This window comes from Nomascus leucogenys, chromosome 5, assembly GCF_006542625.1.
Source record: "Nomascus leucogenys isolate Asia chromosome 5, Asia_NLE_v1, whole genome shotgun sequence".
Taxonomy (NCBI): Eukaryota; Metazoa; Chordata; class Mammalia; order Primates; family Hylobatidae; genus Nomascus; species Nomascus leucogenys.
In genome coordinates this window covers 101,315,315-101,330,089 of record NC_044385.1, presented here as the reverse complement: position 1 = coordinate 101,330,089, position 14,775 = coordinate 101,315,315, and the positions used below count along the sequence as shown (strand labels likewise).

Below are 14,775 nucleotides of genomic sequence, written 5' to 3'. Positions count from 1 at the left end.
TGCCTTTCCTGATTTGGTAAATGGTACCATGCCTAAAATTTGAGGGTCATGCACGACTTTTTCATCTCTCATGCCAACCCCATTCCCAGTCTTGTCAATTTTATTTCTACTACCTTAGTTAAGTCTCTCATTAGTGCTCAGCTAGATTTCAGAAACAGTGATGACCTTCTTGAAATCTAACTCTTAAACCACCAACACACTCCCGACTCCTGCCCCAATTAACCCCTCTTTGAAGGACTCCCAGTGGCCTTTAAAAACCATCTGACAGTTGCCAGCACATTAAGTTGTGTCCTTCAGGATCTGCTTCTTCCCGCTTCTCTAACCACGACTTGACCTGTGCAACTCCCTTTTCCAGAAATGTGTTTCTCTCCGTTCCTTTGCCTTGCTTTCTCTTACCTATTCTTCCAGGCTCAATTCAGGCCTCTTCCTTCTCAGAAATCAAAAAGCTTAGCAGATCCTCCTGAGCGAGGTGAGGCATATCTTCTTTATGCAATCATAGCCCCTTTCACAAGGTATTATATTGCCTCTTTTCCTCATTCAACCATAAGCAATTTAAGAGTGCCTAGCTTGGTGCCTGACACATATCTAGTATTCAACAACTGTTTATTCACTGGAGTGTGTATATGTAAAACCTATAACTTAATGTACAGAATTAATAAAGCATTGATAACAGCAGAGTAGAAAATATGATTGCTTAGTGCCACTGATACAAGAATTTCCTTACAGGAGGGTCTCTCAACAGAAAGGCAATTGACAATCCAGGTCGGATAATTCTTTGTTATGGGGATTGTCCTGTGCATCATAGGATGTTTAGCAGGATCCCTGGCCCCTACCCACTAGAAGCCAGCAGTTTCCCTGTAGTAGAAGTGATAACCAAAAACGTTTCCAGACACTGCCAAATGTCCCCTTGGGGCAAATCAGCCCCTGTTGAGGACAACTGTTCTACATGGAGAAACTGGCTTTGTTAGAAAATGCTTTTCTACACTAAAAGTGAACCTTAGGCCCAAGTTTCTTGCAGCAAGTGGTGGGGTAGGGTAGAGAGGAGTTAGGATGAATTGGGCAAAAAAAGGCTACTCTGTGTTGTAAAGGAAGAAGGGATGGGGCTGAATGGTGTGTGGGCAAAGATTATAAGAGAAGAGGTCCTGTTGGCTGGAAATAATTGAAAGAAGAAACAGATATAGTGGGAGTTCTTCTAATAAAAGAACTGAATTTTGTACTTTGATTGGTTATGATTCAAAAAAGCATCTGCCCTTATAAGTTCAGAAATAACCAATATATGGATTATGTGTGTATTTCTCATGCTTATATGACAGCTTATTTAACACAAAGAAAGACTCCTAGAAGGTAGATTAAAAATATGTTTAATAAGAATTATACTTATCCCATCTCTACCCCATTTCTACCCACAAAAAATACATCCTTCAGTGTCAGTAATAAAAAGATGTGATGTTGTCAGTACTTACATAATGGTATTCAGACAGGAAGGTTCAATTCTATACTTGGAAATCAAAGCCAGCAAAAAAAGAAGCCAAAATGTTACAGATGATTAAGAAATGAACATAAGAGGGAAAACATGCACCAGAAAACAAAAGGAGAAAAACAAAGTGAATCCCATATCAGAACACTCCTCCAAAAAGAAGACAAACCTCCAGGAAATTTCCAGTGCAGCTTTAGGATGATGAATGCTTCACCCAGTGGACAAAGGCAAGGGCCCTAAATTTGTCTTCTGAAACTACTGGATTGTTAACTGAGAAGGGACAGATGAGAAGCCCTGAAGTTCTCATCGACCTTTGTCTCATGTACACAGACATCTCATTAAGAGATCAACTGAGATGGTAACTTTCAAAACATGGGACCAACCCCGTAATTTGAAAAGCAGTTGGTTGTTTTCTTCCTACTCTAAAGATCTTAAGGGTTTTTTTTTGAGGTTTTTGTTTTTTTTTTTTTTAACAAGTAGAGGGGTTTCCTATCATTGAACTAAAATCATTTAACATAAATCCAAGACCTTTTTTAAAGGTCCTCCATTCTAGCAAGAATTGCAAAACCACATTATAATTCTCTAAGTGATAGCAGTGAGATCAAAAGGACTTACCCTAGAATTAGCTTTAAAATAAACTATTGCAGCTTCTGGGAAAGAGGAAGTAGAGAATGTATGTTTACTAAGCTTCTCTTCCTGAAGCCCATGAAATGAAAAAAAATAAAGTCTGTGTTTTCCCTAGAAGGATATCTTTAGTAAGGATAATCAAAGATAAAAATAGTCAAGTCCAGTTTTCCCTAAAATACATTTATTTGTGTGTGTGTGTTTGTTTTGGTAGAGAATTTCCACCTGATCTCTCATTAACTTTATTTGATAAGAGAAATAACCTTACTATCAGTTCAAATTGTTTTGCTAAAAAGGCAGGGAAAAATATTTAAGCACAGTATGCACTATATTATTAATACAGATACTCCTCAACTTATGATGGGGTTACATTTGATAAACCCATTATAAGCTGAAAATATTTTTAAGCATTTAACCTACCAAACATTATAGCTTAGTCTAGCCTCCTTAAACATTCTCACAACAGGTACATTAGCCTACAGTTGGGCAAAATCATCTAATGCAAAGCCTATTTTATAATAAGGTTTGGCTTAAATTTATAATGGTTTTGGCTAAATGTGTATCTCTTTTGCATCATCGTAGTCAAAAAATCGTAAGTTGGGGGACCATCTGTACTTTAGAATTGTAATAGCAATTCTTGTTTACATTCTGAAATTGGACTCAGAGAGGAAACAACCCATACATTAGAGGAAATTTATACTTCCTATAAAAGTTTTAACTACTATTTTTATAATAACGCCTTCATTCCCCTATTCTCTGACTACTAGGTGGATAGCAGTAATATTTTAGCTTCAAAAAGGAAAGAATAGTACCTATGGTCAACAGTAATGTATCGTACACTTAAAAATATATTGGCTGAGTGCGGTGGCTCATGCCTGTTATCCCAGCACTTTGAGAGGCTGGGGTGGGCGGATTGCTTGAGCTTGGGAGTCCGAGACCAGCCTGGGCAACATCGCGAAACTTGGTCTCTACAAAAAAATACAAAAATTAGCCAGGTGTGGTGACGTGCAACTCTGGTCCAAGCTACTTGGAAGGCTGAAGTGAGACGATGGCTTGAACCTGGGAGGTAGATGTCACAGTGAGCTGAGATTGTGCCATTGCACTCCAGCCTGGGTGACAGAGTGAGACCCTGTCTCAAAAAAATTTATACATATATGTTAAGAGGGTAGATGATATGGTTTGCCTGTGTCCCCACCAAATCTCAACTTCAATTGTATCTCCCAGAATTCCCATGTGTTCTGGGAGGGACCCAGGGGGAGGTAATTGAATCATGTGGGCCGGTCTTCCCTGTGCTATTCTCATCATAGTGAATAAGTCTCACGAGATCTGATGGGTTTATCAGGGGTTTCTGCTTTTGCTTCTTCCTCATTTTCTCTTGCTGCCTCCATGTAAGAAGTGCCTTTCACCTCCCACCAGGATTCTGAGACCTCCCCAGCCATGTGGAACTATAAGTCCCATTAAACCTCTTTTTCTTCCCGGTCTCAGGTATGTCTTTATCAGCAGTGTGAAAACGGACTAATACAGTAGGTCTCATGTTTACCCAATAAAATTTTCAAAAACATTTTTTAAAGGAAAGGATTAAAGAGTACAGGACTGACTGGCCTGGAGATAAGAGACCAAGTTTTATCCCTAGATTTACCATTATTGTTAATCTGGGCCTCCATCGTAAGAGCACAGTGATCTTAAGCGAACCTCACCCTCACCTCTTCACAGTGTGAAGAAACCTTACAAACAGCTATGAAATGAAGTTCTTGGCTGGTCTTCACAGCTTCAGCATGGCCTTGAAATCTTCGTGTGTACCAAGACAGGTCTGGTACTTCCTCAAGAGTTGAAAATAATTATAGGAGAAAAGGGAAGCCTTGGAGCCAGCTCCATCAGAAGATTCCCTATGAAACAAGGTAATGGAGTTTCCCTGAACATGAAGATCCATTCAGAATGCTCATAAGGATCATGAACAACACCAGATGATCTCTACAGTAAACCATCAAAGTCTCTCCCAAGCGCTTGGACTAGGAATGTTCTATCCATGACTCTACTATAAATCTCTTTGGTCTTTGTGGACAGAAATAGACCAGTGAGGCCAAACTACTCCAAACTCATGTAACTGAAATTCCAAAAAAACAAATCTGTGACCCTAAGGCTTTGTCTGGACAGAGGGAGAAGACATCTATCTACAGCTTCATTTATGCTTACTGAGAAAATCAACTGGAGAGGAAGCCCTGCCTAAGACTTTAATATGAATCAAAACCACACACACACATGCACGCACACACACACACACACACACACACACACACACACCACACACACACACACACATCTTCTGCTGGACCTTTACATACTTAAAGGGCTATCAGCCTCTATTATTTAAAGCAGTGCTGTCATAGTCCCTATTTGACTTCTGCGGAGACAGGTCTCTGGGCATGGTCTAGATAATCAGAAGAATATGAGAAGAAAGGCCAGAAATAATACTGCATAAATATAAAGGGCTATTTATTGTGGAAAATAGAAATTCTTTGCTAGACATATTTGCCTTAGAGAAATGTCTCTGTCCTTTATTATGTGTTTAGACTGTCCAATCCTTGAGAATAACTGTTTGACCTTGGGAGATCTTGTGTGAATGTGTTTTATTCAAAAGGTACTCAGACAAGACCAAAAGAAATCAGGAAGAATAAAAAAGGCCATGATTACTTCCTACTGGCTGAGAAACCTCAACACAGGCAGCATTTCTCATGCCAACCACCATCCTATACTGTTGTGCTATAGATATTCACCACTGTTCCCATCACTTCTACTGCAACTCAGACTCTAGAATATGTAATCCTGTGTGGATTCTTGTGTCTAAGAGTGTTGATATGGTTTGGCTGTGTCTCCACCCAAATCTCATCTTGAATTGTAACTCCCACAATTCCCATGTGTCATGGGAGGAACCTGGTGGGAGGTAATTGAATCATGGGAGTGGGTCTTTCTTGTGCTGTTCCTGTGATAGTAAGTCTCACAAGATATGATGGTTTTAAAAACGGGAGTTTCCTGCACAAGCTCTCTTCTCTTGTCTGATGCCATGTGAGACACATCTTTCACCTTCCACCATGATTGTGAGGCCTCCCCAGCTATGTGGCATTGTAAGTCCATTAAACCTCTTTCTTTTATAAATTGCCCAGTCTCAGGTATGTCTTTATCAGCAGCTTGAAAACAGACTAATACAGGTGGGGTTTCTCTGAACATGAAGTTCTAATAAGTTCCAGAGTGAAAACAAGTCCTTCAGGTAGTGAGTAAAATATTCTTAAAGTAAGGGAGAAATTGGCCCTATGAAACATTTATGAAAGGTGCTCTCTCCTACAAATGAGAGCAGGTGGACCTTAACATAGAGCAGAGAGGCTAGGAAGCTGGATAAAGCTGCAAAGGGTCTAATGTTTTTGCCTTAGATTTTGGAAATAGTCATATTCAAAATACAGGTTTACAGTAGTGCTGAGCATTGCTGTATTCTAATTTTCTCCTGAAGTGTGGAAACCTTCAGTAAAGGTGGATACATAGCTCTACCTTATGGCACCTGGAGGGTATGCCAACACCCAACCAGAGGCAAAGTGCCACCTGGGAAGGATCACTGTCTGTCATAGATGAGGAGACTGAAATAGAAATTGAGAATTCAGCAGAAGCAAAGCATTGAAGCAGAGATGGCTGGAGATAGGTACACTCTTGATAATCCATGAAGATACTGGAGGAAGACTGGGATGGTCATTCAAAACATTCTATTTGAAAATTAAAGGAGGTGTAACTCCAAAAGATTGAATATTTAGGAAGACCCAAAAGACACCTGGTTATTATGCATTATAAACTGATTGTATTCTCCCCCTAGTAGAACAGGCTGGGAAAAAGAGCATTACCCATCACATCACCTTCCAAAGTTGCATTCCTAGTTACACCACAGTCAGATTTCAGTAATTTTTATCTCCCCATAACATTTCTAAAAACAAATCTAAATTGGTAAATTTCAGCAGCCAAAATTTTCATTGTTTTGAAAGAAAAATTTTACTTGATGATACCTAAAATAAATTAACCAATTTAATTTTTTTTTTTTTAATGCTTGGTCAGTCACAGTGGCTCATGCCTGTAATCCCAGCACTTTGGGAGGCTGAAGTGGGTGGATCACTTGAGGTCATGAGTTCCAAACTAGCCTAGCCAATATGGAGAAACCCCATCTCTACGAAAGTACAAAAATTTGCCTGGTATGGTGGCATACACCTGTAATCCCAGCTACTCGGGAGGCTGAGACACGAGAATCACTTGAACCAGGGAGGCAGAGGTTGCAGTGAGCCTAGATGGCACCACTGCACTCCACCCTGGGCAATAGAGCAAGACTCAGTATCAAAAAGAAAAAAATGCTTTGGCCTTTCTGATTCTGCCTTAGAAAATACAGAAAAATATTACCTTAATGAGAGTAGTCCTTCCTGAATTTTGTTCAGTCCTCAAAATTATATCTGTGTAAAAAGTCATGATTAGGAAAGTTAAAAAAACAATACAGAAAAAAAATGAAAAGTAATCAACAAATATTTATTGAGCAACAACAAATATTTTACTGAGATTCCAAAGCATGATACTATTTAGTAGAGATGCCAAAATAAATAAATGCTGGTCCCCAAAAGAGTCAAACACAATTATATGCCCAATAAAATAGTAACAATATTTTAAGTTTAAATTTTAGAGACACTTAAAATTATTTTTGCTTTTCTAGTGGTTTGCAAGAATTTCATATCATTTTTTAAATAACTACAATGTCAAATTAGTCTTTCATTTTAGTTTCTTCAACAAAATAATTTTATAGTAACATTTTGTGCCTGAAAGATTCTTTGCCAAAGAGGTATTTTGTTCATTAAGCCCTAGTGGCCTAAGAGAAGTTTATTGAATACTAAACCAAAAAAGCAGGAGTTATTAACTTTAAGATCTGCTTTCAGTTGGTATCCTGATATATTCAGCCAACACAATAAAACACAATAAAATCTTCTTATGCATAACGAAATTATTGAAAATCAAGACCCATTAGTATGCACTACACTTACTGCCAGATCTATTGAATATATCTAATGTCAGGTTAGGAGAGTGGTCATAAATCAATGTGATACCTGCCCTAAGCATCCATTTCTGGTTTGATCCCCTGAAAGAGCTCTAGACTTACAGTTCTTAAAGTACTTAAAGGCATTATCAGAGTAGAAACATTTTAATTATGAAGGTAGTACTTACAGAAAATTACAAGATTTAGAAAAAGAATGAGAAAAAACTTTTCAAAGCAAATTCCAGCAGGACTTAATAATACTGAACACACAAACCTAAAGTGGCTTTGAGTACCTCAGTTGATGTTTCCACCTTGTATGTCTTATGCTGTTATAATATTTTCTACAACATGTCTTATACTGTTTTAATATTTTCTCCTACCAAGGCATATTCTACCAGTGCAAGAGATCAACAACGATTACAAAACTGATAAGAAGGAGTTAAAAATTTCCAGTCTTGTGGTTACTGACAACAAAAGTTCAGGTTGAAAATGCCTGGGAGGGGGATGAATACCCCATTTTCCATGATGTGATTACTATGCATTCCGTGCCTGTATCACAGTATCTCATGTACCCCATACATATATGCACCTACAAAGTACCCACAAAAATTTTAAAAGAAAAAAGAGAAAAAACAAGAAAATGCCTGGGGATAGTCTACAAAGTTGACTTAATTTTATCTCAGTTGCAGTATTTACTTCTTGCCTTCCTACTGACCTCTTTTCCACCTACATGTGTTCCTGAAGAAAAGCCAAATGGAGATGCTCTGCCTTAGTTCTTTCAAAGTAATAATATAAAAGTATTCAAGGAACTATTATTACCTTTTGTGCTGCAGACTCTGTCCCTGAGATACAGCCAACCCACACAGATGCAGACATGAGCACATATCAGTTGCCTCCAAATTTCCAGAGCTCCGTGCTCTGTTCTCTGGAAGAGAACATCACAGGACATCCAACTGTAAAACATGAAAATGTGGCATATCCTAATTTTCTTCATAGCAGTTGTAATAAAAAATTAAAATAGCTTTAGACCGTACCCATATATTGAACTTATTTGAATTGCCCTATCACTGTAGCACCATATTGAAATTCATCAAAATTCAAATAGCTATAAATGAAACATGAATGGTAATAATAACTTGAGATGTTGAAATACTTGCTCAGGGTGATTTAGATTCTATAAACATAGTTATCAAAAAGAAAAATAGCATTCTTTGCCCCCAAGAGTAAAAGATTCAGATAAAAATGTTTTCCTAATGAGCAGTGTGCTTGGGTATAGTATTATTACAGGAAAGATCAAAATTCCAATCATCCTTGGTAAATTGCATGTCTGCTAACTTCAGCTATTTTAGAATTTTTAAAAGTTAAACCATTTCCGAGTCACAGAAGAAATATGCACAGTTCCCCTGTGCATGGAAACAAAATGCAATCTATTCATTCCATCTCCTTATTTAAATTCTTTTGAAAATTAGGTGAATCTGGTGATTTATGAAATAATCTTTGAGACTACTTTCAATATAGCTTATTGCAGTCTTAGGATGATGGTAATAATAGATACCATTTGTGACTGCTGGACTTTATGTATTTCATTTATAATTCTCATGTAAAATCTACATGAGAATCTTTTTGCTTAAGGTATCAATTTGCCCAAGACCACTCAGAGTAAGCGCCAAGAATAAAACCAGGTCTCACACCAAAGTTTGAGCTCTACCCGTGAAGCAATGACTTTTACATAATTGTTAGAGATCCTAATAATGTCTTTTTTTTGTACGGCCACTATATTTTATGCCATAATCTCAATATCATATTCTCAATCAAGCACTGTGAGAACACTGAAATTCTATATTACCAAGACCAGAAGTTTCAAAGTGAAGCAATTTTCATAATGTAGCCACTTAGTGGGAAAGCCACTTAGTGGAAAAGATTATCAATTGGATATTTGGAAAATTATTTTTCTCTCTTAAAAAGTTATATCAGATGGGATCTCCAAACTCAATGCGAGCGGCGTGTATTTCTCCTGCCCAAGATTCACTTCCCCAGCTGGGTTCTAGAAAATCACTATAAGTGTGACCCTGGGGCCAACAGCCTTAAGATTATCTGGGTGCTTGTTAGAAATGCACAATCTCAGATCTCACCTACCAGCTGAATCAGAATTTGCATTTTAACAAGACCTGGAATCTCATATGCTCATTAACGTTTGAAATGTCCTGCTACCCTACCCCACCCTAGGTTCCTAATTATTCCATTTCTTTCCTGTTTTCTTAATTTCTCTCTATTGGTTTTTATTTTTTTCCTCATATGAAAACATTATTTTTAAAAGTTCTCTGCTGATTCTGCACCCTCATTCCCCTCATTTCTCTTCTTTTCTCAACCAAGTGCCATGAAGGAGGTTTCTATACTTTCTGAATCCAAATCTTCTGTTCACTTCTCAACACACTGCAGTATAGTCACCTACCAAATATCTGGCCGTTACTATGTGCCAAGAACTGTATTAGACTCTGAGGATAAAATGGCATACAAAAGACATGGTCCTTGTCCTCGAAATACTATCCTCAAAATCATTTTGATATAGATCACCACTGATTTCTTAAATTGTCAATTCTGGGAAGCACTCTTTATTCATTATCAATAGGAGAACACAGCTGTCCTCCTTAAGCCAGATATTGAAGAGATTTTGCAAAAATATAACAGTGCCACTTTTCCCACTAACTTTATTAAGAAAATATTTTTGGGCTGGGCACGGTGGCTCATGCCTGTAATCCCAGCACTTTGGGAGGCTGAGGCGGGCGGATCACAAGTTCAGGAGATCGAGACCATCCTGGCTAACACAGTGAAACCCTGTCTCTACTAAAAATACAAAAAATTAGCCGGGCGTGATAGGGGGTGCCTGTAGTCCCAGCTACTCAGGAGGTTAGGCAGGAGAGTGGCGTGATCCCAGGAGGCAGAGTTTGCAGTGAGCCGAGATCACACCACTGCACTCCAGCCTGGGCGACAGAGCAAGACTCCGTCTCAAAAAAAAAAAGAAAATATTTTTATAAAAATGTTATTTATGTTAGCATGTGATAGGCTTGTTTTTCATTTTAAATGAACAAATATTCCTAAAAGTTATTTTAATTTCTAATAGATAGAGATCCACAACTCTCTAAGCTGCTCAATAATTTTGAGTATAAGGGGCTCCTGATGTTAAAAAGTTTGAGAACAACTGTATTTCATATTAAAACCAGGTTGGTTGCTCAATGATATAGTTTGGATATTTGTCTCTGCCCAAATCTCATGTTAAAATGTAATTCCCAATGTTGAAATGTAATTCCCAATGTTGGAGGTGGGGCCTGGTGGGAAATGTTTGGATCATGGAGACAGATCCCTCGTAAATGGCATAGCACCATCCTCTTGTTGCTATCCTTGCACCAAAAGCGTGAGCTGTTGTAAGATCTGGTTGTTTAAAATTGTGTGGTACCACCCCCTCACCCTCTCTCTTGCTCCTGCTTTCACCATGTGATGTGCCTGCTCCCTCTTCACCTTCTGCCATGATTGTAAGCTTCCTGAGGCCTCCCTAGAAGCCTCTAAGCATTGCTATAGAGCCTGCAGAAGCTGTAGAACCTGCAGAACCATTAGCCAATTAAACCTATTTCCCTTACAAATCACCCAGTCTCAGGTGTTTCTTTATAGCATGCAAGAATGGCCTAATACAATAAATCCCCAGTGTCTACATAGGCATCAACTCTAAAATGTATAATACATACGAATAAGTTGCTCTAAACATTTTCTCTCTGATGTTTGATCAATTTAGCTAAAGAAGTCAGTTTCAAGAGATCTGGAGAAGTAAGATGGCCAAATAAAAGCCTCTACCAACCATCCTCCCCACAGGAATGCCAAATTTAAGATCTACACAAAAAAGCACCTTCATAAGAACCAAAAATCAGGTGAGCAATTACAGTGTATTGTTTTAACTTAAAATCACTGCAAGAGGCACTGAAGAGGGTAGGAAAAACAGTCTTGAATTGCTGACACCATCCTTCCCCTATTCCCCAGCAGCAGTGAATCTGTATGCTTGGGGGAGGGAGAGTACAGTGATTATGGGACTTCGAATTGAAACTCAGTGCTGCCCTGTCACAGTGGAAAGCAACACTTGGCAGAACTCAGCCAATGCCCACAGAGGGAGCATTTAGACCAGCCCTAGCCAGAGCGAATTCATCCATCTCAGTGGTTGGAACTTGAGTTCTGGCAAGCTTTGCCAGTGCAGGCTCAATTGCTCTGGAATCCTAAATAAACTTGAAAGGAGATCTAGGCATCAAAGCCTGGACTTGGGGGGCACATGACCTAGTGGGGGACATCAACCAGAGCAGCCAAAGGAGGGTTTGCAGCACCCCTCCTCCAAGCCCAGGGAGCATAGCTCACAGCTCTGAAAAAGACTCCTTCCTTCCACTTGAGGAAAGGGAAGAGTAGAGGACTTTGTCTTACAACTTGGAAACCAGCTCAGCCACAGTAGGATAGTGCACCAGGCAGAGTCATGAGGCCCCCATGCGAGAAGCTAGCTCCCAGATGACATTTCTAGACACATGCCGGGCCAGCAAGGATACTGTTGCCTTGAAGGGAAGACGAAAAAGCCCTTGGGCCCTGAATAATCAGCAGCGGTAGACACGTAGTACATGCCATGGGCTTTGAGTGAGGCTCTGAGATGTGCTGGCTTCAGGTCTGACCCAGCACACTCCCAGCTATGGTGGTATGAGGAGAGACTCCTGCTTCAGAAAAACAGAGGGAAGAGTAAAAGGGGTAGTTTAGGTACCAGCTCAACCACAGTGGGATGGAGCACCAACAGGGCTCTTGTGGTCCCTGATTCTAGGCCTTAGCTCTTGGACAGCATTTCTGGACCTGACCTGGGCCAGAGAGGAGCTCACTTCCCTGAAGGATAAGTCCCAGGCCTGGCAGCAACCAACCACAAGCTGATTGAAGAGACCCTAGGGCTTCAGTGAACATCAGTGGTAGCCAGGCAGTACTCACTATAGGCTTGGGGTGGTGGTGGCCACGGAGAGAGACTCCTCTCCCTATAAAAAGGGGAGGAAAGTGTGGGAAGAACTTTGTCTTGTGGTTTTTGTGCCAGCTCAGCCACAGAAGAATAAAGCACCAGGTGGATTTTAAGATTTCCAACACCATGCCCTGGTTCCCAGATGGCACCTCTGGATCCACCCAGTGCCCAGGGGCACTCACTACCATGAACGGAAGGACACAACCTGGCTGGCTTTGCCACCTGTTGATTGTAGAGCCCTAGGGCCTTAAGCAAACATAGGTGGTAGCCAGGTAGCAGTTACACCAGGCCTGGGGCAAGACCCAGTGCTGTATTGGTTTCAGGTCTGACCCAGCACAGTCCCAGTAGTGGTAGCCACAGGTGTTCTTGTGTTACCCCTCTCCCAGCTCCACGCAGCTCAAAACAGAGAGTCAGGGGAAGGCCATTTGTTTGGGAGAGAGTAAGGAAAGAGAACAAGAGTCTCTGCCCAGTAATCCAGAGAATTCTTCCAGATCTTATCCAAAACCACCAAGGTGGTACCTCTATGAGTTTGCAAGAACCACAGTGTTACTAGGCTAATGCAGATTTGGTTGCAGTGACCAAACACTTAGATCACAACACCCAAGTCCCTTCAAATACCTGGAAAGCCTTTCCAAGAAAGGTGGGCGAAAACAAGCACAGACTCTGAACACTACGATGAATACCTAATTCTTCAATGCTCAGACACCAATGAACATCCACAAGCATCAAGAGAATCCAGGAAAACATGACTTCACTAAACTAAATGAGGCACCAGGGACCAAGCCTGGAAGGACAGAGATATGTGACCTTTCAGATAGAGAATTCAAAATAGCCATTTTAAGGAAACTCAAAGAAATTCAAGATAACACACAGAAGGAATTCAGAATCCGATCAGATAAATTTAACAAGGAAATTGAAATAATTAAAAAGAATCAAGCAGAAATTCTGGAATGGGGCCAGGTGTGGTGGCTCACACCTGTAATTCCAGCACTTTGGGAGGCTGAGGCAGGCAGATCGCTTGAGGTCAGGAGTTTGAGACCAGCCTGGCCAACATGGTGAAACCTTGTGTCTACTAAAAATACAAAAATTAGCCAGGCGTGGTGGTGCATGCCTATAATACTAGCTACTCGGGAGGCTGAGGCAGAAGAATCGCTTGAACCCAGGAGGCGGAGGTTGCAGTGAGCCGAGATCGCCCCACTGCACTCCAGCTTGGGTGACAAAGTGAGATTCCATCTGGAAAAAAAAAAAAAAAAAAAAGAAAAGAAAAACAGGCTGGGCACAGTGGCTCATGCCTGTAATCCCAGCACTTTGGAAGGCCGAGGTGGGCGGATCACCAGGTTAGGAGTACGAGACCAGCCTGGCCAACATGGTGAAACCCCATCTCTACTAAAAATATAAAAATTAGCTGGGCGTGGTGGTGGGTGCCTATAATCCCAGCTACTCTGGAGGCTAAGGCAGGAGAATCACTTGAAACCAAAAGGCGGAAGTTACAGTGAGCTGAGATCGTGACACTGTACTCCAGCCTGGGTGAAAAAGCAAAATTCCATCTCAAAAAAAAAAAAAAAAAAAAGAAATTCTGTAGTGGGAAAATGCAACTAACATACTGAAGAATACATTCTCTTAATAGCAGAATTGATCAAGCAGAAAAAAGTGTAGAATTTTTATTAGTTTTCTCTTTGTTTATTTGCTAGCTTATTTATGCAATGAGTGTTAAGTTTTTATCTGTTTAAAATAATGAATTATAAGATAGTATTTGCAAGCCTCATGGTAATCTCAAACCAAAAAACATACAATGGATACACAAAAACATAAAAAGCAAGAAACTAAAACATAACACCACAGAAAATAATTTTCACTAAAAAGAAGACAGGAAGGAAGGAAAGAAGGAACAGAAGACCACAAAACAACCAGAAAACAAATAATAAAATGGGAGGTGCGAGTCCTTACTTATCAATAACAATATTGAGTGTAAATGGACTACACTCTCCAATCAAAAGACACAGAGTGGGTGAATGGATAAAAAATAAGACCCAACAATCTGTTGCCTAAAAGAAACACACTTCACATATAAAGACACACATAGACTAAATACAAAGGGATGGAAAAAGATATTCCAGAAACCAAGAAAGATCAGGAGTACCTATACTTATATCAGACAAAATAGCTTTCAAGACAGAAATGATAAAAAGAAACAAGGAGGTCATTATTTAACAGCAAAGGGGTCAATTTAGCAAGAGGATATAACAATTGTAAATATTTATGCATGCAACACTGGAGCACCCAGATTTACAAAGCAAATATTTAGACCCTAACACAATAATAGCTGGAGACCACAATACCCCTCTTTCAGCACTGAACAGATCATCCAGACAGGAAATCAACAAAGAAACATCAGATTTAATCTGCTCTACAGACCAAATGAACTTAATAGATATTTACAGAACATTTCATCCAACAGCTATAGTATACACATTCTTCTCCTCAGCACAAAGATCATTCTCAAGGATAGGCCGTATGTCTTAAAACATTTTAAAAAATGAAATAATATCAAGTATCTTCTCTGACCACCATAAAATAAAACTAGAAATCAACAAGAGGAAT

At 39.7% G+C, this 14,775-nt stretch overlaps 1 protein-coding gene and 1 long non-coding RNA gene across 6 annotated transcripts in view; one reads left to right on the top strand and one right to left on the bottom strand.

Moving 5' to 3' along the window:
- Positions 1–8,145, bottom strand: part of LMO7 (LIM domain 7) — a 234,520-nt gene extending 226,375 nt beyond the window's left edge. For 2 of the 5 annotated variants that reach the window (XM_004088145.3, XM_030813500.1), the window contains exons 1-2: positions 7,971–8,053; positions 6,530–6,579 (exon numbers count right to left, since the gene is read on the bottom strand). Coding sequence is in view for 1 of the 5 variants with exons in the window: in XM_003257345.4 (XP_003257393.3) it covers positions 6,530–6,579; positions 7,971–8,145 (225 nt within the window). In the remaining 4 variants the exon portion in view is untranslated. Of the gene's footprint in view, positions 1–6,529; positions 6,580–7,970 lie in introns of all 5 variants that reach the window. The other 3 variants (XM_003257345.4, XM_030813495.1, XM_030813501.1) reach the window with 3 other exon arrangements.
- LOC105739842 overlaps positions 1–14,775 on the top strand; it is a 32,258-nt gene that overhangs the window by 6,072 nt on the left and 11,411 nt on the right. The window contains exon 2 of the long non-coding RNA XR_001115830.2: positions 10,939–11,071. This is a non-coding gene — a long non-coding RNA (uncharacterized LOC105739842). The remainder of the gene's footprint in view (positions 1–10,938; positions 11,072–14,775) is intronic.